This window comes from Cyrtonyx montezumae, unplaced genomic scaffold, assembly GCF_038088225.1.
Source record: "Cyrtonyx montezumae isolate F1298 unplaced genomic scaffold, pur_monq_1.0 scaffold_0, whole genome shotgun sequence".
Lineage (NCBI taxonomy): Eukaryota > Metazoa > Chordata > Aves > Galliformes > Odontophoridae > Cyrtonyx > Cyrtonyx montezumae.
This window is the reverse complement of record NW_027071824.1, coordinates 30,811,410-30,839,160: the sequence shown is the minus strand read 5'-3', so window position 1 is coordinate 30,839,160 and position 27,751 is coordinate 30,811,410. Positions and strand designations below refer to the sequence as shown.

General features: G+C 37.8%; 1 protein-coding gene across 1 annotated transcript in view; it reads right to left on the bottom strand.

The window, feature by feature from the left end:
• PRKN (parkin RBR E3 ubiquitin protein ligase) overlaps positions 1-27,751 on the bottom strand; it is a 654,450-nt gene that overhangs the window by 15,515 nt on the left and 611,184 nt on the right. Inside the window, exon 10 of the mRNA XM_065731250.1 lies at positions 4,026-4,112. Within this exon, the coding sequence (XP_065587322.1) occupies positions 4,026-4,112 (87 nt within the window). The remainder of the gene's footprint in view (positions 1-4,025; positions 4,113-27,751) is intronic.

Sequence of the window (27,751 nt, the reverse complement as noted above, 5' to 3'; positions counted from 1 at the left end):
CTTGGGTTTACAACAGTTGTTGGGCTACTGTTAATAACAGAGTTTGTTCAAATGGACTGGAATTATATCTGGATCCTGCAAAGACTGACAGATTGTGTTAAGTTAGACACCGGATATTCTTTTAGGTAGAAGTGGTTGAATGCAGAATATTGGAGGAATTTCTGTACAGTCATGCTATAGAATTCTGTAATGATGTTTAATTTATTCTATTTACAAAACCAATAACAGCCTTTTTACAAAGCAAACCTGATAACAAGCTGTTACCTTTTTTATAATTTCACATTCATAGGGTTGGGAGGACAAGATAATCAGCAGCTAAACTAATCCTGGGGAAACATTTTATTGTCGTGCAGCAAGTGCAAAGAGGTGCATTATTTGCCCTGGTAAAAAGCAAACTGTTTAGAAGGTTTTGTGTCAGTTTAGCTAGGCTAATTTTAAATTGCGGATTTAGAGAGGAAGCTGGTTTATGGCTGGATCCCCCTCCATATATGAGCGAGGTTAAAAGGTGCCAGGAAGCTTGGTTTTGTGGTGCAGATAGCAGGTGCTATGCAGTTAATTCTAAACCTAAATCTGGCTGGAGTCACCTTTATGGTATAATTGATTCCATCATACACGCTGTGCCTTTTAATCCATCAAACATGATTACTTCTCACATCCTAATCTTCAAATAGCTCTACAAAGCTGCAATGGTTTTAAAATAAAGCTTGTCAATCGAAGTTGGTTCAGATCTATTTTTCCCCTAGAATTATGTAACTTATGCATTAAGATGGGGAATAATCAGTACATTCTTAGGATGAGTTTTCAACAGGAGATCAGGGCTAAAAATAGAAACTTCCATAGAAAAGAGGTCATTTTATGCATCCCAATAGACCATACAATATCTGCATATAGATCTGTAAAACTTCAATATACCAGTATTTAATGCTAGGTTATTTTTTGCATTTCCATTGCTGGATTTGTCTTTTTCTATCTCAAACAGCAAGCAGGGAGGTGGCTGATGCCAGGCCTCATGCTTCTCTGCACCCAGTGAGGCAGAGGGATGGCATAGGTAGCAGATGGCTCTTTTGGTGCTCTGACATAGGGACCACAAGAGCACGCTTTGAGTGGCAGCACAGCTCTTCTCACTCTCAATGCTGTCATCAATGCCTGGCCACCCATTTTTTTTTTTTCCACAATAGGACTTTCTGGCTTGGCTCCAAGTTCTTTTCCACTTCTCATGATCCACTACCTTCATAGCTACCATAATGTCTTAGGCCTAAACCTGTCTACAGTGTTTCCTCTTGTACTGGAAATGTCAAGACATGCAGGTGTGTGTAGAAACACTAAGAAAAGAGAAGATTCTTTTTACTATTGTAGCTGCCAGAAGATAAAATAAAACCTGTATTTCCCTGATAGAAGATATTTTCCCAAGACTACATGTGATCTTGTGATCTGTCAGTTCTGGAGGGGAATGATTTGGTGACTGCATGTATGGTTGACCCTTAAATCTGACTACTAGCTGCTGTGGCAATAAGATCTGTTTGTAAAATAAATGAAATGGAAAGGATCCTGACTAGGGGAAAGGGCAAGAGTCAAAATGGAGGAACTTAAGCCCTAAAAGTCAACCTTAGAAATGTCTTGCTCCTAGCTAGACATAGATGATCAAAGTTGTCACAGTCTGAAAATAGTGCAATAATAGCAAATTCTCAAAAAAAGTAATTCTCAAAAGCTCTCACACACAGGATTCTGTCTCTAAGAGGACAAAAAGAACAAAAAAAAGCAGAAAGTACAGGTGGATAAATATTTAAATTATTTTCAGTGAAGCTGATGAAAGAGTCCCACATGCACTTCTTTCCACATAGGCCTTGTGAATGTTTTGTATGCTTTTAATGTTTGTTATGCTTTATTTCTGATACGTGCAAGACAACTTGTAACTCATGCAATTCAGACAAAAAGAGTACCTCACCAGCCCTTCCGCTGGCACTACTTCAGCTAGCTCCCCGTTTGCTCTACTGTTTGCTAGAGGCGATTTAAAACATTTCTTTAGTGGCACATCACCACCTTGTGGAAGAGTTTGATCAGTGCATCTCACTGTCAAGAAGGCTGATCTAAGTCAATTGTCTTCAACGCAATTTAGCGTTTGAGTGAATTTTCAGTTAACAGATCTAATTGGGTACAGTTCCTGTGAAAGACTTGGGATCAGATGGATGTAGCATTCACAGTATTATCAGGAGATGCTAGGGCAATATGCATGTGCTTAAAATAAACCACTTCTTCCTACATTCTTCTAATTTTTCCTGGCATAGATTTGTTTTTTGCCAGCATGGAAATAATACAAGCTCTAACTTTCAGTGACTCAAAATTGTTGAAGAACTTTATACAGTGACAAGAAGACTGCTCAAGGATTTCAATATTCTAGGAAAACTCTTGACATAAATAGCTTAGTGGATACAAGGCACACTTCATGTTGAGATGCATTCAGTTTCTAGCTCCACATTATTTGGATAAGTTTTTGAGTTTTGCTCTTCTACCTCACCAGGTTATTGGATATTTTAATTTAAGAATCTTCCAATGTCTTTGTTGAAGCTGTTTTGTTTTTACATAGATATGAATGGGAGTTGGAACACTTTTTTAAGGCTGCTGCAAACAAAACAAGCTTATTCTTCATGGAGGACAGCTAAGCTGTTCCTTGTCATAAAGTAATGCGAATGCCAGAAGTGGCTTCAAAAAAGGGGTTGCACAAATTATGGAATAAAAATTCACTGTTGGCTGCGAATATAAAATTCTATACATGAATCACAAGTCTCTCGAAGCTGGGAAAATATTCAGAGACTGGCACATCATTATAGTCATGCACTCCTCTCATTAGTAACTGAGAGCTGTCAGAAACAAGGCACTGGGCTAGATGGATTTTGAGTCTCCCACGATACACCACTTCCAGGGTACTGGAGGCATATGTCCTGCATGCCAGGATACAGTCTGTTTAATTCTGTCTTGATGAGTATTGATTCTTTTTATGAAGTAGAGGAGCTTCACTAAGAAAAGTTAAAGAGAAACATCGCTACATGGGTCATAGTTTCATGCATTGTCTCCAAAGTATAGTAAACGACCCATTTTATGATAACAGATGGGTAAGGTTCCCTTCAAGTTCCCAGTTCCATCTCAGTATCTACATTCAAAGAGTGAGAAGGCCCTGAAGAGCCTGCCTGTAGGCACCAACAGGAGCTGTGCATGCGTAGCTGAGAGCTGACTACACACCCTGTCAACACCTGCTTACCTGCATGCCTAGGGCCTAGGTTAGCTTTACCTCTTAACACAGAGCATGCCAGACATCTGAGTTTCAGTATTTTACTTCCTAGAACATCAGCTTGGCCACCAAGCTGTGAGGTATTTAGATGTTTAGGGGGAGCCTCTCCTGGTTGTTGTTCGTTTGTTTTGTTTTAAACAACTGTGACTGATTATCCACGGAGAGCAGGGAAACTTCAATATCAAACAAACAGAAATGCCAGGAGAGGAAAACCATTTAGTGTCCAGGCTATAGCTACAATGGCCACAACATTATGCAACAGCCTAAAATAATTATTACCTGCAGCTTCTAGCCTAGGCAATCCATTTTTTTATTATTTCTCTAAGCTAAAACATAAATAACCAACACCACTTTCTCCACAGGCTACGTAAAAACCTTGTTATTCAGTCCAAACCAACATGATTTCCTGGCTGGTGCACTCAGTATAAGCTGCAAGGCAGCAAGACTAAAGATAGCCTTTCAGAGGTGTTCACACTGAATAGAGACAGCCCTAGAAACCCACTGGGAAGGGCTTTTCTTTATCAACTAATGGCAGACCTCTGTGTGCTCCTGACAACTCAGCTGCTGTGTCAATCAAAGCATCTGAAATCAGCCACAAAGTCAACCCTGATGGCCAGAGCAATTTGTCATGAACATAATTGTTTTGGCTTAGGATTATAATTAGGATCCACTTAACAAATGTCACTCTTGCTGGGCAAAGGAGAATGATTAAGATGCAATGAGTTGTGGAGATCTCTACCTTCTGGGCCACAGCTCCCTGCGTGCTGAGGAAAGAGCTGCATTCCTCTTCATGGTATTCTTCTTTACATTCACGGCAGAACACAAACTGGAAAACAAACCAAAACACAGAAGTGATAAAAACACATTAGGGATACATACAGCATTTTACTACTGTGAAGAGTTGTATAGCAGATGATCTCTTGCCCTCCTCATCCCATTAAATTCCCATAATCCTCCAAATTGTGCATCTCATGATACAATATGATCATTAACACAACCATTTTGCAGTTATTATCATACACTTCTTCGGTGAAATAAAATAAATGCCATTATTAAAAATGAGAGTTTGCTACATTGTCTATTTAGGGACAAAATCATACTAGATACTTCTGAGTGTTTCTGCTGTAAGGAAATCTATACAAGAGGGGTGGTGGTTGAAACAGGCTGTTCTGCTTTATAATCTTTGCTTGTGGAAGCAGCCCATTTGTACTTCCGAGTCAAATGCATTCTCAATGAAGAACTGTTACTGAATTTAGTAGGAGATGATCATTTTATATAAGTTATACAAAAGACCATTTTCTAGAAAATTATACCCTTGCCATGGACTTTTATAGTCTGATTTAAAAACTCCTCAAAATGAATACAATGATAGGTTACTTAGCATGGGTTTTAAGGGACTCCCTCTAGACTCTTACATTTCTATAAAGTATTCTGATTTCCTCTTCCTTCAGTAACATTTTTCTTTACATAAGAGGTCACTTAAAAGTAAACTCTTTTGCAGATGCATAAAATAATTGCAGCTCAGGCTTACTGAGGAACCTCTCCTATCTAAACTGGTTCATATGTATCATATTCAATGCCTTTTTGAAAACTCTAAAATGAAGATATCTGTCTTGACATGTGTCAAAATCTTAGACTCATCAGTGCTGCATTAAATTCTGTGTCCCTGCAGGTAAGAGGAAAAGTCAATAATGTAAAATGAGTCCCTCTTTTGCTGTCTTAAAGCCACAATGTCTTGATGCCAGTCTAGAATCTGAAAGATCTCTCAGCAGTAAGCTGTTCTGACTGGTATTATAAGCAAGACTGATAAAACAGCCTTGATTTTTATATACAGAGCTGCATTCACATGTAATGAATGAAGGATATCAGGAGGACATGACACTGGAACATTTGTCTGACATAAATTCCATCTTTTCCAATTTCATTTTGAAGTCTTTCAAGTCTTATTGTCACTTTTCTAAGAACTACTGAAAATTGTATTTCATTGTCATGCTAAAGAAATGATGCTTTTATAAAAGCAGCATTGTGCAATTCCAAAAAGGTCGAGTCTATTATTCAAAAAGGCAGGGGAATTTGGAGTGGAGAAATGGAGTGAATGCTCTGGCTTCCAGAGATACCGAATCAAATCGCTTGCTCTCTTGCCACATCTCTCACTATTTTGTCAGTGATTTAAAATGCTTTCTTTTACTCCAGCTGACACTGATCTCTTAATTCCTATGTGCTTCTTAGCAAACAGTAACAATGGAGGCACTTCTGCAAGGTATGCTGTATTATAGGCTAAACTACTCTAGCACATTATCATGCAATTACAACAATTTGCATTCAAAAGTTTTTCTTTTTTGTTGAAGATTGTCCAAGCGAATGGAAACATACTCTCTCTGAATATCCAAGATTTGTTATCACTTAGCAATTAAAGTTATGGCCAGGCTTAACTGTATTTCTTTGGGTATGTCCTATTCTTTTGTTCCTTCCTGACTTTATTTCTTATGTATATGCCTGGCTGAAAACATTTGTCTGAAAGGGCTTTGTATACAGTTTCTGTATCACTGCATGATCACAGAATGCCTCAGCTTCCTTTATTCTCTCCTAAAACTGCAGTTTTAAACATTTCATAAATAGTAAAAAGGAGGATGTATCAAAGATAGATAAGACCCCCCCAAAAAAACAACAACACAAAAAACAACAACAAAACAAAACCAGGACATGTATATAGCAAAGATATTCCAGCTGCTTCATAATGTCATTTAGAAAGTGTTGCTATTTATTAGAACAATAAAATTCATAATCTGATTCTGTGTTATTTAAGGGTGTGAAATGCATTTTCTCACTAAAGAAGCCACTTTCAGTTCTTAGATTAAAATAAAAACTCTTCAAGAGAAAGATCAAAGTGTTTTTCAATGTTTTACCCGCAGGCTTGCTCTAGTGGAAGTATGCACAAATGTGTAAACTGGGTTCTCCACTACCCATTTTCTATCTTGCAAGTAAGCCCATGAGTGACCCTGTGACACGCTTGTGACGAGACAAAGCTTGATTTTTCTGTTGAGCCAGGATACTCTTTTCACATCCGATTAGATAATAGATGAGATGTAAAATCAGTTCTGTGGCAAAAGAACACCCCAGAGGCTGATCGGTTTGTCAGAATAAATAGGCATCTCCCAACAGAAACACATTAAGCACTCCCTCTTTATGGCAAAGTGTGCACCATAAAAAGAATGCATGTCATTTACAACAAAGAGCAGTTGGTGGTAGCTCCATTCATTTTTTACATTCTAACATGAAAAATACAATCAACTTTCAGTAATGAAGTACAGCAACCACAAAAATGCTGTCATTTAACTTGTATTTTGTGGCTTCATTAATATTAACCGTTATTTTGCCCTTGGAAATAAAAGGATTGAAGTTGATCACTCAGGATTTAACATTTTGCATAAATTTCATATTAGAACGTGTTTAAAAATAACTATAAGTAGTTCAATTACTAACAGCAGTCATTTTTTCCCCTTTATTTACTGAAAAACTGTCAGATTACTATGATAACACAAACTGTTCAAGAACAGTTCATTTAGCACTTAATATTGTTACCCTTGAAAGATTCTTCAGTTGTAAAACAATGAGCACAAAGGATAAATCCCAAAGGTCCCAAACCTACCCTTGAGGCTTATGCATTAAAATGAGGATTAGCAGGAAAACTCCTAAAGCACTTAAGGGATTTGGGCACTGGAAATTAATATAACCTGTGTGCATGCTATTACGGGCTTTGGAATATCTGCAAAAATGTATGAGATAGGTCTCAGCAGAAACCCTAAATCCAAATGACCTCAAAACATGAGGTATTAAAAATCTCCACAGGTATCCAGATCCTGTTTTTGAAATCCTCCAATCTTTATGATCACTCAAAAAAAAAAAAAGGTAAAATCAGCACCAACTGATGTGCAGGGTGCCACGACTGATGTTGAAAGAAACACTGGATGACGAAATTGAGGTATAGACTCAGTTATTCCTAATTGGGACATTCATTAAGTTTCAAGTTTGGAAGAGGGAGCAGAACGTGGTTCTTATTGTAGAGGAAAGGAAAATGAGTTTGCCCTTTATAGCCTGAGATTTTTTTTTTTAAACAGGATTTTACCCTTTTCTTTTTCAAAGATTTGCTTTTGCTTTCATTTGTATTACGCACCATAGCTCTCATTTTCTTGCCTACTGCATATGTCTCATTTTCATTTCTAGCTCTGATAATATCTCCCTATAATGCTTGCAAAGTATTCCTGTTAAAATAAGATTTCTTCCAACCTCAATACAATACTCCCATTCTTGAATTCCCACACAAACCTTCAGGTTTTGGCTCCCTACTGTTACTTTTAGGTTACTCCTCAACTAAAGGTTCTTTCTCGCTTTCACTCTCTTGTGTCTACAACAAAATGAAGGCAGATTTGCTGAGGTAGTCATAGCTGAGGCTTAAGCTGCAGCACTGAGGAAGCACTGTTATGGGCATCAGTGTACATTGAGAGCACAGGTGCACACCCAGATTTCTTACCAGACTTGTACACTATACTGACATTCGGGCTGCCAAGTTGTCCCTATGACATCTACCGCTATTAGCTAGACAGAGTACAGACTGTGTGTGACACATGGTTTAGCCAAAACAAACATTCAAGTCCAGGAAAGACCAACTAATACTTCTGGTACAGTGTTCAGTGGCCCTTCAAAATCACTATTAAGAACTGTATCTAACTTCTACTTCGACTCTTTCTGCATTCAGCTTCCAGCTACTACTTTCTGCTCACATTTCTCAGCTAAGTCTTTCAGTGTCTCCTATTTTCTTCTTGTGAAAGCACTTATGTATTGTAATTATTATAGTTCTGAATCTTCTTCAACACAAGGAGGGAAACTTGGAGTTTCCCCTTTTCTCTCCCCACCCACAAGTAATATTCATGGCACCTTTCTGAGGACTGGCTTTTGTCATTAATTATATCTGACTAATCTTTGTGTTGTTGCAGTGCTGTATCACTGGAATCTTCGTATTTAATCTGGGTCACTGTCAAGTATTGAACTGTGACAGGTTTGCTATCTGTCTCTATTGAATACTGCTAGCAATACTCTGCTGATCACAGACTACTTTCTGTGATCTGTCAGTTTTCAAACCTCACAACCACTGCCCAGTGAGGCATGCATACTCTGTCATCTGGCAGTGATGAGACAACGTTGCTGCATACATCCTAAACGTTTCAGCTAGAAACTCAGTCCCCCCCAGAATCTTCATGGATATATTATGGTGGTGTGTGAGGTAAATAACTCCCAAGGATGGTACTTCACAACAAAATAGTATAGATGATGGTATATTTTGGGTAGTTCTATATAGATGGGATACAAATAATACAAAAGAGAAGATAGCTCACCTTCAAGATGTCAAGGCTCACAGGGGACTCCACATAGGAAGGATCTCCAAGAACAGATCCTTCCCTGGTGGTGGTCAGCCCTTAAATGGGGTCTGGGAGAGGTGGAACCAGGCTCCACCCCTTCCAATCACACAGGTATATCACCTTCACCTGTGCCCCCATGGCTGACTCGGTGCTCACCCCAGGTGACCAATCAGTGATTCAGCAGTTCCCATATAGTGGTGATTTCCTCATCAGAATATTTCGTAGATTCAAATTTTGTGTAATTACTTTTTTATCAAACTCGTAATCTCATCACAGAATAAAATCTGATGTGGCCTATTGTCACAGAGAACATCCTGACTACTAATCTTATCAAAATAGCTTTTTCTTCTCTGTTCTTCTGTCTCAGCCAGTCAGTACATATGGGAATCAGGAAAATTAAAGTTGCTGAATGAAGGCAGGACCAACATCCTGCCAGTAGTATAAAACTAACATGCAAGAGAGGCCAAAGTCTCTCAAAACTATGATCGTATGAACAAATTAAAACCACAGATCCATCACCTTCCATTTAAAATGCAGGGATTACAATTTTTATTATGCCTTTTTAAGAAAACATGTATTTCAGATCAACCTCCAACACCTCCATTCCTTCCTCTAAAATCAAATCCCCCCCACATCTTTAAACAAAACAGAAGAGCATGACGTTACAACCACAATTCAAGCTAAAGGTGAAATAAACCATAGATAATTGCATTTAACTCAGAAAATGCATGTGAAGTACTATTGTAATGGGAGAAGTCTATAGTATATTTAAAAAGAACACAAAGGAAGTAATGCATAATCTAAGACATTTGTGGAATTAGGTAGACTCATTTTTATGTGTTTAAACACATTTTTCATTAAGTATTACACATCAAAACAAATAATGTATCATTTTATGATACTTGTAGGGCTTTGAACTTCAGAGCACTGGAGCATCTTGGAACTGCAAGTGATCCTCATCCTACTCCCATAACACAACAAAGCTCAACTATTTCTGCTATAGTGACTGGAACCTAATTCGCAGTCACAAATCATTAAAATGCAGTAATGTCAATTAAACTGATGTGAAAACCTGAATGTCATTGAGGACACACTCCAAAGAGTGTTCAGGATTACAAGGCAGTGCTGTAAGGGAGAAATTTTCCAATTTTTAAGCACTGGACTCCCTGCAAAAAATCTCAAGTCACTACTCAAAAGAACCACACCCTGTTTTCATACAGTCAAAACTCAGCCTAGTAGAAGTATGTCCATGCATTGTCTTTTTTTTTTTTTGGTAAATGAAAATAAGACTGGGGTGAGCAAACAAGTAGGCATAAACAACACAAAAGTTCCTGCAAGTTCCAGCTAGCAATTATTAAAATTGTATGGAGAAAATGTATGGTTGCTTATTTTTTTACATCAGACTAGCAGGACTTTTTAAACTGTGTACATATGTATATTTTACCTTGAAAGGGATTTACTGAATAGTAATAGAAATAAAACAATGGAAAGGCAAATAATTCCTTCTTTTCACCAGAAAACATGATCAACAGGTCAAAAAATGAATTTAAAAATGTAGAATCATGCAAGACACAAAGGTTCAATTCTAAATGAGCTTTTGGAGTCAAACTATTGACTGCTGATTGAAACAAGGATTTATAGAAAAAAATATGAGTATGCTTTAGGGAAATCAAAGCTTTAAAAGAGTCCCATATAGATTGGCACTGCCTATAATACCCAATGCCATATCTCTTTATAGTGTATTTCTGCTTAAAAAATACAGCTTTCAATTGCACTTTAAAAAGTATAAGTTATAATACCACACTGAGTGATACATAGCTAGAGGAGAGTTCTTTTAAGTGTCAAAACATGCCCTTGCTGCAAATAAGGCTAATAGTGCCCTGGGCTGCCTCTAGAAAGTATTTCTGTCAAGCTGAAGGAGGTGATCTTTCCCCCTCTACCAAAGGCTGGTGAGCCTAGTTCTGGATATCCAGTGCAAGAGATGTGGAGCTACTGGAGAGAGTCCAGTGAAGGTCCATGAAGGTGACAGAGCTGTTATGAGGAAAGGCTGGGAGAGTTGGGACTGTTCATCCTAGGCTTGAGGGGATGTCATCCATGTCTACAAATACCTGATGGTATTTATAGACAAGGAGGATGGAGTCAGGATTGTTGTCAGTGGTCCCTAGTGCCAGGACAAGAGGAAATGGCATAAACTGGAACAAAAGGTGTTGCCTCTGAACACCACAAACAGGTGTGCAGGTAACTCAGTGCTGGCAAAGGTTGCCCAGAAGCTGTGATGTCTCCTCCTTGGAGATCTTCAAAAGCAGTGGGCTTGAACACCCTGCTCTGGACTTTGGTTGGAGAGGCCTCTGCCAGCCTGTGGTTCTATGAATCTATATAACAAAAAATCTCCTGGCATCACATTTGACTGGAAAAGATTTTACCATACATACATAGATGGCTCCAAAATAAATGCCTCCTATTTATTTTCATGGAAACTACAAATACAAAAGAGCACAATAACACTATTTTATAGAGAAAATTATCAGCTACAGAACACTCGGAACATTTCATCAACATAGTCACCACTATTAGCTACGCACTTCACCAGCAATGAAACAAGAGCCCGCATTCCACACTTGTAAATATCTGCACAAGAGGAGGTGATCCAGTGTCGCTTTTGTCACTGCTGACACCCACCACCCACCACCTCACTGTGCTCACATCCACTGGTTGGTCTCCATCAACGTTCAGCAAGTGTTGATTAATGTCAATGGGTGCCATCTTTTCCACATGGAGGAAATCAGTTCCACACCTTTGCTTCATACATACTTCCATTCCAGATGCCATTTTGTCAGACTGCTCCTCTGCTGCTGCTGTCACATGGCAACATAATGTAACGGGATATTGGTAGGAAGGTTCAACCTCCATTGCCATACCACTGACATCTGCCTCTGACATTGTGAGACAACTCAATACAATAGGAGGCATTACTTTCAGAGCAGACCTTGCATATATTCTTATTTTGAATAAGAAAGCCATCTGATTCTTGGCTGGAGTTCAAATCTCCAGAAGCAACAACAAAATACTTTTTACTTTGAAACAGTGTACTTTGTTACTTATTTCCACTTAAAGTCAGTCAACCCTTAAAAGACAACAACAAACACCAACTAAACAAAAAACACTCAATCAAATGTCACACTCCTTGCTGCGGCACTGCTGTGAACCACGTATTTTAGATACTGGACTGTGCCTCTGGCACTTCTATATCTAGCATCGAGTGTAAGACCACCAGCCACATGCCCTGTCTTTTGATATGTTTTGTGCTTACAAGCAGTAACCTTTTAAATCAGAATATTTAGCATCTGCGGCAGTTACATGCACTTAGGATTTGTGGCTTTGCCAATTGTCAGTTACAGAAAACCTGTGAATACTACAATGAAGATAAATGCCACAGTAGAAAAATCATCCATTTTTAATGACACCTGTTTTAACAGATATAATGCATCTGGAAAGCATGGTAGTGCTCACAGGATAATTTTGGTCTTTTTCCTTACAATGAGGCACATACTCTTACTATTCATATTTCATCTAAAATTAAACCTTTGTGAGGAGCATGACAATCTGTCAAAACACGGTATCAAACATACAGCTGCAGTTTCTGTGTAGCTTTTGCAATCTAAGGGCAATTTACCATCAATACTATAAGAAGCAATTTTCTATAAACATTAAAAGCTCTAAGTGCAGGTCTGCATCAAAACGTCCTAGAGATTTCAGTGTTTTTCTTTTAAATCTAAAAGTGAAAGCCTCTCTCTTGACTTCTCCAAAACAACTCATGGGCTCATTCCCCAGGTCTAGATGGTGAGTTCACTCTTCAGTGAGTGATGGTGAGTTGGTGTCTGCAGACAGACAGACAGACCTCCCTGGTGTTTGCCTTGCATCAGGCTGCATCAGCCTAGGGATATCCTGGTGAAACAGGTGGACAACCCCTCTCAGACCTCCCTGGATTTCCTGTTTGCTGATTTCTGTGGATAGACAATCTACTTTATACAGCTCCCATCTGAAATGCTCTGTGCTCTGTGGGCTGCGAAGGACAGAACAGAAATCAGAAGCTGAGAGGAAGGAGCCCAGGGAAGAGATGCCCAGACTGATGCTGACCAAGCTACCTCTGAAAAAGGAAGCCAAATAAAAGCAGGCTGGTAAACACAACAAGATGCTCATGTCCCTAATATTTACCTCACCTGTGTGAGAGCTCTGGAGAGCTGAGGAGAGAGCAATGCTTCCAGTTTGTCATACTACAAGGACAGTGACGGGAAAAATTATAGTTATCTTGAAGTGCTTTTAGAAATTATGAGACAAAGCATTCTATAACACTTAGAACAGCACATCTTTCTAAAACATTTGTACTGCAGAAGCCATAGCACACTACCTGTGTGATGTCAAAAATTGACTTTCTGGGGGGAAAAAGGTGGCTGGAAACTACATTAAAAATCATTTAAATTGTGGAAAAGATGTTATTGCTGAATGTGTGTATCTGCTCACAACAAATGTCACGAAGAAGGAATTTTACTGCTTGTGGCTTCAGCTCTGTCTGTAGCAGCTTTGGAGCTTGATTAAGACACCTTCGCACAGCAAGACAAACCTATTTCCCTATGATAATACTGCTGCTATGTATACATGCCCTACAAATTTGAGCATACACCTCCACACTGATACATGCAAACAGACCTGGAATTCTGATGGTTGCTTTATCGTGGTTCTTGAAATGAGCAACTGAACATGAAGGTTGGGAAACTGATGAGAGTTAAGCAATTACCTCGTGCCTAATTCACACCGAATTACAACAGCAATTAGGCCCCTCCTTTCCTGGAATTCTTTTTTAAAATCTCTGACATAACCTTGACAGCACACACATGAACTTGCTTCCATGCTACCCAGACTGTGTTCCTGTAGCCTCCCATAAGAAGCACATATTCATTCACTTCCTGATTGTCAGGTTTAATCTACGTAATAGTAATAATAAAATAGAAAAATAGTTTAAAAAAAATTAAAAATAATTCACCTAGCATTAGTGAAAAATTTCCAGAAGATGGCAGCAGTGATACAGGAATCACCACAGACAGGCTTTGCTGAGCTTTTGAGATTGAAAAAGATTCTGAAAAAATCAGTCAACAGCTAAGATCAAATCCAGGTTAGTAACAGCTGATACATGCAAAACTAGTCCTGACATGACAGTCTCATAAAGAAGAAATGGTATTCAGATGCACTGAAACTCATAAAAAGGAGCAAGGGGCACTCCTTACTTCAAGGACATTGCATCTTATTTCTCTTGAATTTGGCACCAGCTGAAGCTCCATAAAAAGAACATAAGTACGAGAATCTAGGAAATAAAATAGCATAAATAATATATCTCAGATAACTATGGTGTTGCTGTAAGCATTTTATTGGCTTCACATTATCACCTACGCGTATCAGTTCATTTTTACAGCTGTATGTAGTCATAGTCAACGTGCCAGGCAGAACACAAAATAATCAACAAATCTCTGTGAGTCTCTCTTCTAAGGGAATGCCTAGCTTCTGCACAAGGCACCAGTGAGACTGTATTTACTCATCGTAATTGGATTAACCAGGGTATTAGGATCTGTCTCTGAGAGAAATTATTTTTTTAGGGGGTGGGTGGTGTGGAGGAAGGAGGCTGATCTTAAACCTCTATTCTGCTTCTAGTGAAAAAGTCTGAGTAACTGAAACTACAGTCAGCAAATTCAGCCCATGCTCCTTTCAAAGACTCAGTTCAAAAACTGACCATGGGTGTGCACACTGCTGTTAAAATTCAGAACATGAGTACTACAGAAATAAAATAAAATAAATAAAATAAAATAATAATAATGAATCCACATTAGATTATTCTATTTAGAGATATTTCTAAGCTGGAATAATGACACCAAATGACATTGAGAAACTTTGGGCAAAGCGCAAAAACAAATGAAAACCTGGCATTAAGCCTCAGTCTAATGTTAGATGTAGCAATATTACACCATCATAATATCCAAGCTCTGAAGGATACATTTAGAATCAGGCTCTGCAATGCAAAGTCATATGAAAAGTGTATAAACTAAACTAAAAAACAACCAACAAACAAAAAAACTGTTTAGAAGAGAAGCAAGAAACTGAAAGAATTGTTGAAAACCTTCAATTCTGGTTCTCTTGAATGGGGCATCATCTGTGCAAAATGTTCCCTAAACAGTGCTGGAGAAGGCATTGGGATAATGATGAAAACATCACGCTTCATCTGTCAAGGAAGAAAAGCAGGTAACTTCTCAAGAAACACGGCTTGCTGATCAAAAATCAATGATAGCCGGGCTGGTTCATGCCAGGAGTCTCCTGTTACAACACAGAGCACCCGTTAAGGATCCTCCAATTTATACTCCTTGTTTTCAGTGCAAAGGCTGGTTATGTGGTTTCACTTTATTTTCTTCTGAAAAAAAAGAAAGTTTTTAAAAAGCTACACAGTTTGTGCTAATGGTGTTCACAGAGTATATATCTAGTCAATATTGTGACTTCTTGTCTGACCTTTCAAACAGATACTTTTCTGGTTTCTTCACTGCAGACTTTTTTTGATCAATTATCCAAACTATCAAAAAATGACCCTTGAAATGTGAGCTCAGGACATTAACTGCCTTACAGGAAAGCAAACTTAGCCTGGTACCAGTCTCTGCATCTTTTTGATGAACCACATGATAAACATTTTAGCATCTGAAATTCCATATTCAGATTATGGAATATACATTCTATATACACATCACTTTCTGTCTGGTTTAAACAAGCATGAAATCACGTAACAAGGCATCATAAAAGGCATGCTACTTTCAGTACAGATGCAAGGCTCTCCAATTTTTTGCTCTGCAAAAATCTATACAATTTATTAGTAAAGACCATAAAATCTTGGAGGGTTGTAGGAAAGTCTTGACACGTGCAGGTAAGATGTGCAGTGCACTCCTAAAAACACAAAACTGTCATAAATCACACTGCTAGAAAATACATAATAGAAGACTACAACTTGGGCAAAACATCAGATGGCACTAAGCCGAAAGCCCTTGCCTTTCACATTTTTCTTGGCACAGTCAGCAAAGCAAATGTAAGACTTAGAACCCAGGGAAACAAGCATCTGCACATGCTCTAGTTCAGAAGGACCACTCCAAGTTGGAACTTCTGCACAACATGGAAGCAGAACAGACCTCAGCATAACAATATTTTATGCTTGATTAAAATGCATCCTTAACCCAGTCTTGATTCAAAAGATCCACCGCAAGAAGACAAATCAATCACAGTGCATCCAAGTACAAGTGTTGGAATGAGCAAAGGTTTCTTGACATGTCAGAAGAACTGATTCAGTCCCTCTAGGTACCACTAGGTGATCCTGAAGCCTACTGACATGTCTGCTTTTAAGAAGAGATCTGAACTGGCACAGTTAAATGACAAAATTAATGACTGCAGTGCAAATGATGTACTTCTTTAGAATAAACATGCATGGCTGATAAATGCTTCATTTATTTACTATTTCTAAGAAACTGATCTGGTAGGGTTTATTGTTTGTTTTTAACAAGAAAAAGAGTTAAAAAAATCATCTTATGTGATAATTAGGTTGCATTCTGATGATCTGATTATATGTGAAATTGCTTGCTAACATGGCCAGATCATGGAAATGGGTATGGCTCCATTTTCTCCAGCAGAGCTATATTAATATACAGCTGCTCAGAATCAGGGCCTACCTGCCGGTTTCTGACATCTACTTTATGAATTCATACAGCTCTATGTCATCAAGAGTCACTAGACAAGCAGAGCATACATCTCAATATTTTTCATTTGAGACACTTCGCTGTAGTAATTCACCTCCTTCTGGGCCACCCTCTCTCATTACTCTTCAATGCATTCCATCTATATTCTTTTTTTCCTCATTTATCTGGCTACATTTACAACTTCACTCCTTTGCTGCTCTCCTGAAACAAAATTCAAGCCCTTTCTTTTTCTTTCCATTTCTGTATTTTTATTTTTTTAATCTTTTCTTCCATGCCTTTAAAACCTCATTGTCATAAAGCAAGTTATTGATATTTCTCTTCATTTTTGCTCCCTCTCTCCAAATATCTTCACTTTCCTCTTACTCGTATCAGAAAGCAGCCTCTCACATTGCTCCTGACCATAGAAACAGCCTCATAATCACTTAATAAAAGCAATAATATGCTTGGAACAAAAATCACAATGTTATTATACTAACAGTGAGAAGCATACTACTACTATCTAGCATACGGTATATCATTTCTTCCTCTCATCCCCTTCCCTACTCTCAAAGGGCTTTGAAGCAGTCACACCTGGAGGCCTTCCAGCTATGAAACCACATGACTTTGGAGTGCTCATGGGGTAGGAACAAAAAGGTATGTGTCTGAAGACATTCACCTTTTCCACCTCAGGAGGCATCCTGAAGGCACTATATGCAAATCAGAAAATGGTAAGTACAGTAGCATGATCTAAATCCTATATTCAGAACCTGCCTAAAAAGAAGATAATTAATTGAGGGGAGGGGGAAGGAAGAGAGAGAGAAGCTTTGTTTTTTTTTCTATATAAAACTTGGCCTGAAGAAGTTATTAGCCTGTGTCTATTTCCTCTACTTGAACATACGTGCCTGTGGTTCAATTCTGTCATTAATTATGATATTTTGGCCTTTTGAGTTAAATCAAAGAAAAAATATACCAGCGTATCATAGTTAAATAGCAATATACCATTTACCTTGGAATAATTATAGTCTGGTGGAAAATGTCTTTTTTTTTCTCTTTTGCTTTAAAATTTTGATTTTCTTTGCTTCTGGGAATTTAATGCAAAAAGAAAAAAGGAAATAGGCACTGTTAGTGTATGACTCCACTGTACTTTTGTTCTTCTGCTTCAAAGGCAACCTGCCAGCTCACACAGAAAACAAAGAAAGGTTACTATTGCAAACTGTATGAAAAGCACTCAACAATAATGGATGGCCCCAAACCACTACAGCTCCCAGTCGTCTTATTGCAGTATTTGGGGGCTATTACTGCAGCTTTTTATTAAATAAGGATCATTAGTAAAGCTTGTTTTGATTCTTATGTTGTGTTACTTTTATGGAATATGTTTACTGCAGCTGTGTGCCACAATGCTCTACGTGCTCCTTCTGGCTTCCATCAGATCACTGGATATGCAAAAGGTCAGAATTTTTCTATAAGCAGCAAAACAAAAAGAAGTAGAGCTTGATTGCTTGTACTAAAGTGGAAAAATTATGTTTGTCAAGCAGAGAAAGCCTTTAATGTGTTTCAGTATGTTGTACTAAGTGCTGGAGAATTTCACTGGAGAATCAACTGCGCATCATGATTCTCAGCTGCAATATGAAAAAATGGTAATTCATGGAAACTTGATAGATATTAAAGGAAAAGGAAACAATTTGATTTACAATTCAAATTAACTGTATTTTCCATTAACAAAATCTGTTTTTTTTTTTTATTCCAAATTCATAATGGTCCAGAACTTCAAAGCTCTAGTTTTGTTAGCAACATTTTGCTTAATCTCACACTTGAGAAACAATTTAGACACTAAATCCATGCTTATGTTTAGCTCATTTTATAGAGCCTCTGCTCAGGGATTCTGGCACGCAAAGAGTCAGTATCTAGTTCCAGGAATATGGGTTGTGCCTGTTCCTTCTTAAGGTAAGATCAGAAAGTCAAAATTAAAACTGTCTCCACTAGCTCGTTCACCATCCTGGATTACTGAATTAACTACCTAGCCATCTGCTCAAAACATAATACACCAGCAGAATTACACAACACCTTTTCCTGATGATAACATAGACAACCTTCCAAAAGCAAATAGTATTACATAATACAAAAATATGACTTTACGTATTTATAATACAGGCCACCTGGACTAGTAATATCACAACAGATGTAATGAAGGAATTCTATTTCAAGCCAAGGAATAACACACACATTTACTATTTTTTGAGAAACATTCATTTAAAGAAAATGTGTTTTCCTGATTTTTGATGGTATCCTTCTTTAAATGAGAAAAGTTTTTATTCTTACATAATGTCTGCTAAGGATGACGAGACAGCAGTATACAAGGAATTAAGATGTACAATTCTTGAGAGCAGTGTCTAATGCCTCAGAGTAATAATCTAGGCATTAGGTCCATGTTAAGAAATGACCTTCAGGAAAGCCATTTGGATAACTTCACTGAAAAATTCTTCTTATTTAATTCAACTTATCTAAGATCTCGGAAATATAAAATGCCAAGTATTTGTAACACCTGATCACCTGATTTTTTCTGCGAGGCTTTCCTAATATTTAGTTGATTTTGGGTTTTTTTTTGCATGTGATTATTGAGAAGTCAACCTACAGCCATTCTTTGTAAATTTTGTTTGTCTTCTATGCTGAAATTATTTCTTAAGTGAGAAAATAACTTGAAATATTGGTGGTGGTCTTACTGTTGCTGTTGGGCCACTGCAGCACACCAGCAGCTCTGCACTCAAAATCTATCTCCAATTGTATGGTTTTTCAAAGAAAACTAGAACTAAACTGATCCTTTTCTTGACTTTGGTCTAAGTGCCTTTCTATTATACACATCCAATATACAGTGGATGTGCATCTTAGCACTGAACTGTAGACAATGGGAAAGCTATAAACATATAGAAGTAGCATTTCTGCTAAGACCCTGACAGTAAGCTTGTCCATCAACTGCAGAAAATGTAAGGCTTAACAAGATGTGTGGTACTGTGAGATAACGCATGCCTTGGGGGTGTTGTGAAGTATGAGGCAGAAGCAAATGCTTTTAGTGACCTGCCAGTGTTATCTTACAGTAACATACACACCTTGGAATATCCTAGAAAATTATAAAATAGCCCAAAACTCACAGAAAACTAAATATATTATTTTAATTTAACAGCTAAACAAAAGAAAGGAGGTACATAATAATTAATTGGCCAGTAAAGAGCAAATAGCTTATGAAATGTTCCATTTCTGAACTGCTGAGGAGAATAATAGGAGGGTCACAGGTGAATGAAGTAAAATGTCATGTACATTCTTCATGCTATTCAAGCATAGCAATTTCCCCAAAAGGTTCTTCATTAAACCAAAAAAAAATGAAATAATGGAAGAGATATTTTGGAAAGATTTTTCAGGTACATTAATATTTCCCAAGACAGACTCCTACATATAGCTCTGATTGGCATTTGGAATGCCACAGTTACTTTACTGGACCATACCACAGCTCCATCTAGAATCAAATTTTGCAGCCTTTAAGTTTATTCCTGTAGATATCTATAACTAAAATAACCCAGTATTTCCAATAATATTTACATCATACAAAATTTAGTGGGTTTGCATTTTCTAGCATAGAATCCTTTTCTAAATCACATCACAATAATCAACATTATTTTGAACACACCTAATTTTGAACAACTAAAGTAATTTACCATTTTGCTCTGAAATATTGCAGTCCTGCACAACATTCAGCAAGTATAAGGGACTACTCCAGATTTACAGGGCTTTGCCTTTTGCATTTGTGGGAAAATAAAAACCAACACCTTCAACCGAAACATGCAACCTGTTCAGGTATATGGGATTAAACAGTAAAGTATATTAAAATAGTTAAGTTCTAGGTCTCTCTTGCAGCAATCTTTCAAAAATGCAATTAACAAACTTTCTCAACCACATCCTTTAAAAAGAAAAAAATCTTTCATTATTTGGATGGGCAGCCAATTACAGATAAAATTCTTGGCTGCCACAGTGGTACAAGTATAGACTGCAACTCAACTTTCGAAAATGTCTTACCAGATTATCAGACTACCTGTCTTGTCTTAATGTCTTCTTGAAGCAGTGACTTCCATATTAGCAAAACACTTCACATTCAAGAGAGACTTTCTCTTGCATTTCACTTGAGTAAGTCTTTTAAAATTCATATGTAAGATGATGAAAATACACTTTTGATACAAGGGCACATGAATGAACACAAAAAGTGGATGACAGATTTTAGAGCCTCTTAAAATCTTCTTCTAGCTGTAGCGTTAAACCCATCCCTAATATTTATCCTGTTATTTCATTTGATAATATTTAATGAATAGTAAATTTGCTGAAAAGTAGTAGGTTGCTCAAGGGACAAGATCTCTGCAGACAGGTAATATCTTTTCCTGGTCTGGTCAATACAGTTGGAATATCAGAGTTTCTGGGTTATAAACATTCCTCAGTTTGATACAACAACAAAATGTTCCCAGGAATGAAAGAAATTTGGAAAGCTTTTCTGCAAGCATTAGAAATGAAGATAGTTTTGCAGAAATTTGTATAATGAGCTTCAGAGATCACATGGGTTTTGTGGTGTTCAATCAGGCTTGAGCTCATAATTCAGTGTGGGAATTTTGAAAGATCTCTCTCTCCTTTCTATCCCACTACTCAGAAGGTGGACTTAATGAACTGTATGGGTCTCTTCCAACACAGGATATTCTATGGTTCTGTGATTCTAGATGTTCATGATATTGGAAATATGCGGTAGTATATGGTTAAGTGGCAATACATGTGATAACATATGGTTAAAATTGGCCAAAGCAAAGACATGGAAATCGCAGTACTGCATTAAACTTATTTCCATACAAAATCAGGATCAAAAGATGTGAGCTTGTTTCACGCTTTCTGATAGTCTGCTGATAAAGGTGGAGCAGGTGCTCTGCAATGAGCACAGGGTAAGGACTTACATAATAGAAAATGGAGTGATGTTTCCCATTGTTATGTCTGCACCTTTCTGTACTCTCTATATCACTTTCTTTCATGCTCCTGTAACTCTCTATCCTTTTTCTGCTGTATGTTCTGAAAGGCAGAGAGATATCTTTTAAAGTCCCTCAATAGCTTTTTGGTAACCTATTTTATGAGATCATTAGCCTTCATATTATTCCTAAAAATTCTTCATTATGCTTTCATCTTTTGATTTTCACATTACCTAGTTTCTTTTTTTTTTGCTCTCTGCGAATGTGAAGAAAGAGATTCACCTACATCTAGGTTAACATTTTGTATTCTAATCCCAAAGACTTACAATAGAGTACTATAAAGGTGTTTTTCTTTCTTTCCTTCTTTTACGGAAAGAAAACTGTATATTTTTTGACATTTTAGCCCTTAAATATTGGAAACTTGCTATCATTTTAGTTGTTCTGCTTTGCTCCTTTTTTCAAGAGCAATTATACCCCAAGGCACAGGACACAGGACAGGGGTTATAGCATTTTTACACAATTTAACTGATCCCTTACGTAACAGCAACATCTCCTCCCAGGCTTTGCTTCCCTTTGTTTACCCTCACAAAATAATCTAGCATCTGATTTGCTTTCAGCACTGCAGCTGTATTTCAGTCCAAAGGCTTTAAGGACTTTTCTATTAAAAAACTCCCATTTTTTCCCCTGATTCTATGTATAATTGTATATTCACCATTCTGCGCCGGAATGACTTCTTTTTTAAATTAATATTTGAAATTCTTTTGGTGAGTGCTTACTAGCAAGGTACCTGAATGTTTTTTTCCTTTGTAGTTTTCTTTCAATCTCCCTGCTGATACACTCATAGAAAGACGACAACATAGTGCTCACAACACCACAGCTGTTTTCAAGAGAATTTTGGTGTCCCAAACAAATGTGAGCTTGCAGACACAAGCCGTCAAGAAATAAGCAGTTATAAAGATTAAAGCAAAAAATAAGCTTTTACTCATGCCATTATCAACTGCGGTAAGCTATGAATCATCTGTGTCTGTGTTTTAACATATGAAAGTCTCAGCAAGAGATGACAAAACATTAACATTTTAAAGATGTATGTTTTATGATTTATTTATTGATCAGGCTATGATCTGATATACTACAACACTGAATGCAGATGAGGGCACTGGCAAACGTACACAGTAGAAAGGCAAACACATAGCTCATTTACCATGCATAAAAAATGTATAATAAATAAATATCTAATGACAGAAGTACACCTACACAGATGAAAAATACTTTTCTGTTTCTGTCATGCTTATTTGCAAGAAAATGTGGGGCAGTTCAGTGTCATGGCTTCTAGAGGTCCAGCCATAACACATAGTAACAACACATCACGATACGTTTAGGAAAAATGCCTGTTAAGTTCAAAAGACCTCAAGTCCATTGGGATTTTTTTCTGTAATTACCATTTTGAAATAATTAATCACCACAGCATTTGTCTTTCAATCTTCATGTGAGAACCATGTTTAAGTAAATAAATGAATTGTACAGGAACCAAATCTAATCACTGAGGAGATGTTTTCACGTCCTTTGCACAGAGTGGAACCATTTATTAAAACAGACAACATCTAGCACTATGCAGTCCTCTCTGGTGTGTTTTTGGGAAGGGATCCTGCAGCTTTGAGTTTGGTGGGCAGAGCCAAGACCCACCCACAAAACCTCAAGCTCCATAGGCCTGCAGATAGGTCCCATCCCAGGGCTAAATCATGTCTTAATCTTGTCTCTTACATAACCCTCCTCATTTCAGTGATAGCTATCTTCACAGCTCCAAAGACTTACTGATGAGAGAGATGTATGAGAGTAAGACTGGAAAAAAGAAAGACTTCAACCTCCTGACTGTGCAGACATCTTCAACCCAACATTTATTACACTTTCAGAAGTGTAAGTTTCCCAAGCAAGCAAAGGACTGTTAAAAAGAAGTACCTTCAAATGCTCTTCTTTCCTAGTATTTCCATACAAAAGAGTATGGTGCAGGTGTGTACTTCAAACTAGAGCCAATAAAGGGTCTAGGAGCACAGAAGTTAAATACTACAGTATTTAATGTTCTGGAATTAAATTCAGGATCTAGTGTACCTACAGCAACTTGATTTAGGTGTTTCAGAGCAGCACAGAGCTGCTGGAGGAAAGAGATGCTGTTAGCCTTCAGGGCCAATAAAATGTCCAGAGGGACCTACCAGGTAGACTAATTACCAGAACTTGGACCTGCACTGAAGTGAATAGGTGGTAATTTCCAGGCAGACACAAAGCAGAATAAACAGCCATTTTCTGCAATGCAAGTAAGACATGAATGGAATTCCACTGGTATTTATGCAGGGAGCCATCACTTATCATCCTGGATGGAAATCTGCAGCAAGATGAGGAAGTTTGTAAATGACACTGTGTTGTTTAGAAAGCAGAAGATAAAAGATGACTGACGAACTGAAGAACCATACAAAACTTCATGACTGGATGATAAAATGGGAAGTTAAATTCAGTGTGTATTCTGTGGCTTTTCACCTTCATGTAATACAAGATTTAGGAGCCGTCAAATGAAGACAGTAGGAATGAAGTTCAAAGCAGCTGACTAAAAAGTAAGCAGTTCTCATTGCTGTGGGCAATACATTGTGTATCTGATTGCCAAAGGATGTTAAGCATGCTAAAAATCTACACCTCAACACAGCCTGGTGGAGTACATGGAAGAGAAATCCAACAGAAATAATTACAGGCACATACATCTTAGAGAGCCTCTTCGGTGAAAAACTGGTGTCAGGAAAGTTATCTATTCTAAATAATCTACTGGAGTTACTTGCACTGCTCCTTCCTCATGGACTGCTTGGTGGTAGCAGGTGGGTTTGGAGGGCCCCAGGGCTGGCATAGCACAGCCCTCACCCTCTGAGGAGCCTGTCCCGCTTCTGCTTCAGTGCAGGGTGCAGCGGTGTGCTGGTCCTCAGCCTGGGCCAAGGGCTGGAGGCACGGCAGAGACATGCAGGGCATGGTGAGGTCGTGTGAGTTGTCCGGGATGGAACAGGCAGGAGCACAGGAATACCTGCCATATGTCAGCATCAGGATTTAGTGTCAGAGGTTATCATGGTGCTGATGCCAGGCAATAGCACTGGCACTGGTACCAGCCACCATAGCTGCCAGCAAGCCCTGGCAGTGGGAACTGGTTGGGTAGCAGAGCCAACAATGAGGACTAAGCATGTCACATTAGCTTTGCTTGCTAACAGTGAAGAGTTAACAGGAATTCATCTGTCCGTCCTATGGCTTATTAAGCTATGTTGAAGACCACGTCAAAGCCAGAAACAACCCAAAGAGGAAAGCACTGCTCACTAGTCTGCAGCTTCATTTGCAATCAAATTCATCTTCTGGTATGCCCCTGCTGGAAGGGCAGCATTGAAATTCACTTTTTATATATGAGATGCTGACTATGTGAAAACAGGTCTGGCAAAACATTAAGCAATGACAAACTACATATGGAACAATAATTTAAAACCAAAATTTAACCAAGGGCTTCAAAAACAACTTTTCTCCCCAGTCTACTGCAAATTACACAGCCTTTAGTAACGCCTTAAAGAAACAGCAGTTCTTGACAGCAGTTAGCCTCTTTTTTCATTACTCTTCCAGCTCCTCCAGATCAATAATGCTCCTATGTATCTTCATAAATCTGAGTAGCAGATCCATTCTCATAAAGTTGACCCTATTTTGTTTTTCTGCCAAAAAGCTGAATCAAACAGTATTTTTAATGGATATTTGAAATTGGGAGATCAAATTCCCTCTTCATTATACCATGAACAAAACTCTAAAATAAATGTTATGTGTCTTGACACATTTTTTCCCTTGAAATTCCTGAGATTAAAATTATTTGCTTATTTATTTAAATATTTTTAACATTGCTTTTTGAAGCCCTGGAGGTTCTGTAATGTGAAATGACCTGGTTAAAAGATGCCTGTATTTCTTAATCTATTTAAAAAATTAACCTTTTTAGTCTATAAAGCTGACATTGTATCTACATTACAGATGTTTACTTTTAGAAACAGTATGGATGATTAAATGAGGCTACCGAAATCTGTTCTTCGTTCCAGTAGAGTTTCACTTTGCTATTCAAATCTTTTATACCAACATAGCAGTATATAGTTGTTCATTCTGTGCTGAAAGGATTACTGTGGAAATTAAAGAAAATAAACTTTTCACTGATAACTGTGTCTCAAAATTAATTTTACATCTCCAAACTGAATAGATTAAACAATTTGACAATTTCATTTTAGAATTCAGTTACACTTTCTAATTTAGTATTTCCTATATATATAATTCTCAAATAGAGGAAATTAGGCTGCTTATCTATGTATGCTCCTGCGTGTTTCTAAGGCTTTTGAAGGAACTTAGACATGTTTAAACAATAACATAATTTAAACAAAAAGTGTACATAAAATTGTGTACACAATTAACTATAAATATAGGCAAAGGTAAGATGAATGTAAGTGAAGTACTCAAACAGTTAAGCAGAAATACTGGAAAATTTATATCTTGAATGTAAATTGATTGTAAACAAATGATAAGAAAACATAATATTCCTTTCTTCAGGAGCATTAAAAATGAAACAGGTTATCTTTCCATTGTCAACAGTGAAGTTTTCCACACGATGCTAAAGCAGTCAGAAAACATACAGATCTGCTAGTAAATCTAGCTTACTAGCAGGGCTTCTTGTATGCGGGGAAGCCATTGTGATTGCTTTGTCCATCTTGGAGGTATAGGTTTGCTTATGGAAGTAACACATCCACAGCTGCAGCTGCTGTTTTATTCTATGATTTGTTAAGAGAATTATGCTCTAACATTATTCGATGACCAATTCGATATTTAAACCAATCTCCAATTCGATATTTAAACCAATCTCCAAGGCAGCTAACAGTAGTCTGAAATGCACATATCTCTGCAATTTAAGAAGAGGAAACTGAAGAAACTGTGACTTCAGATTCTGTCTCTGACTCAGTGTGCGTCAGTAATTTGACTGTGTGTGTCAGTAATTTGAAACTCCTGAACTGTATCCCCTGTTTATTGAATGTGTTTATCTGGGAAGTAATTCAGAAAATTCCCAAACTTGCAAAGTGAAATCCCCATGTGTCTTGTCAGAAGGCAGATCCCTTTCAATTCTGCCTATAGAAATGGCACTCATTCCCCATGTTCCAGTCACTTCTACCGCTCTGCCCATCAAAACTTGAGTGTTCCAGCAAGGGACCCATGTATCTAAGTACTTCCTAACAGTTGCGAGATGGAGCTCATTACTGCAGATTTTGGGATGTGTATGTGAACATCTGCACCCTGCTGAGAATAGAGAGGGCAAAACCTTCCTCCACATTTCACAACTCGGCTGCAATGGGGCTCTCTAAGGGATGCAGAAAATGGACACACAAAAAGACACCTCCTTGCTGAGGTGATACTGAGGGTGTGATTGCTTTTCAGCTTTTTAAAGAATGCTATAACTGGCAACAAAATGGAGCCAACTGTAACCAAGGAAACCACTGTGAAATAACCACGGAGTAAGTGAACACAACCACTGTGAAGGCTACATCTGCAGCAGACATCAACATCTAGAAATTCTGCTTCAAGCTACAAAAAACCTGCGCCATCTTACTAATGGGCTTTTAAATGAAATAAATAATACAAACAGTGGTTTGGTCTTCAGCTGCTTAGCAGAACAGGAGTATTCTGCCCTGTGTATAGCAGAATTCTGGGACTCCACTGTATTCTGGGAGTGGGACTCCAATGGAAACATGATATCAGCTCTAATTCGGTTCTAAATTGCATCTGTTTTCAACTTACCTGTGAACTTCACTAGCAGTTGTTCAAAATGGTATTACAAGCTATACACACCATAAAACTTCAGAAAAAGACATTAAAAAATTAGAAAGCATTTCCCAACATCTTTTAGATGCAAGTAACCTAAAGCTGAAGATTGGGAAAACTGTAAATTCTTCAGTGTCACCACACAATTCTGAACCTAAATACCCTTAGCCACATGCATCCTCCACTCTACAGCTAATCTTTATTTCACTAATACAATCCCTATCAGCAAAAGCTTCTTTTGTCTCTGTCTTTTGTAAACACAGTTCTGGCAACTCCACTTATTCAGAACAATGCCCATTACTGCAAATATTCTTTTGTGCTGTTGCTTTTGAAGTAAGATACTGGTGAATGTGATTATTTCTTCTATTCAACCACCAGGAACAGATCCTATGATTGCCTATTGCACAATAATACAGTAGAGAACCAAAATCTTAATTTTCATTTTGAAAAGAT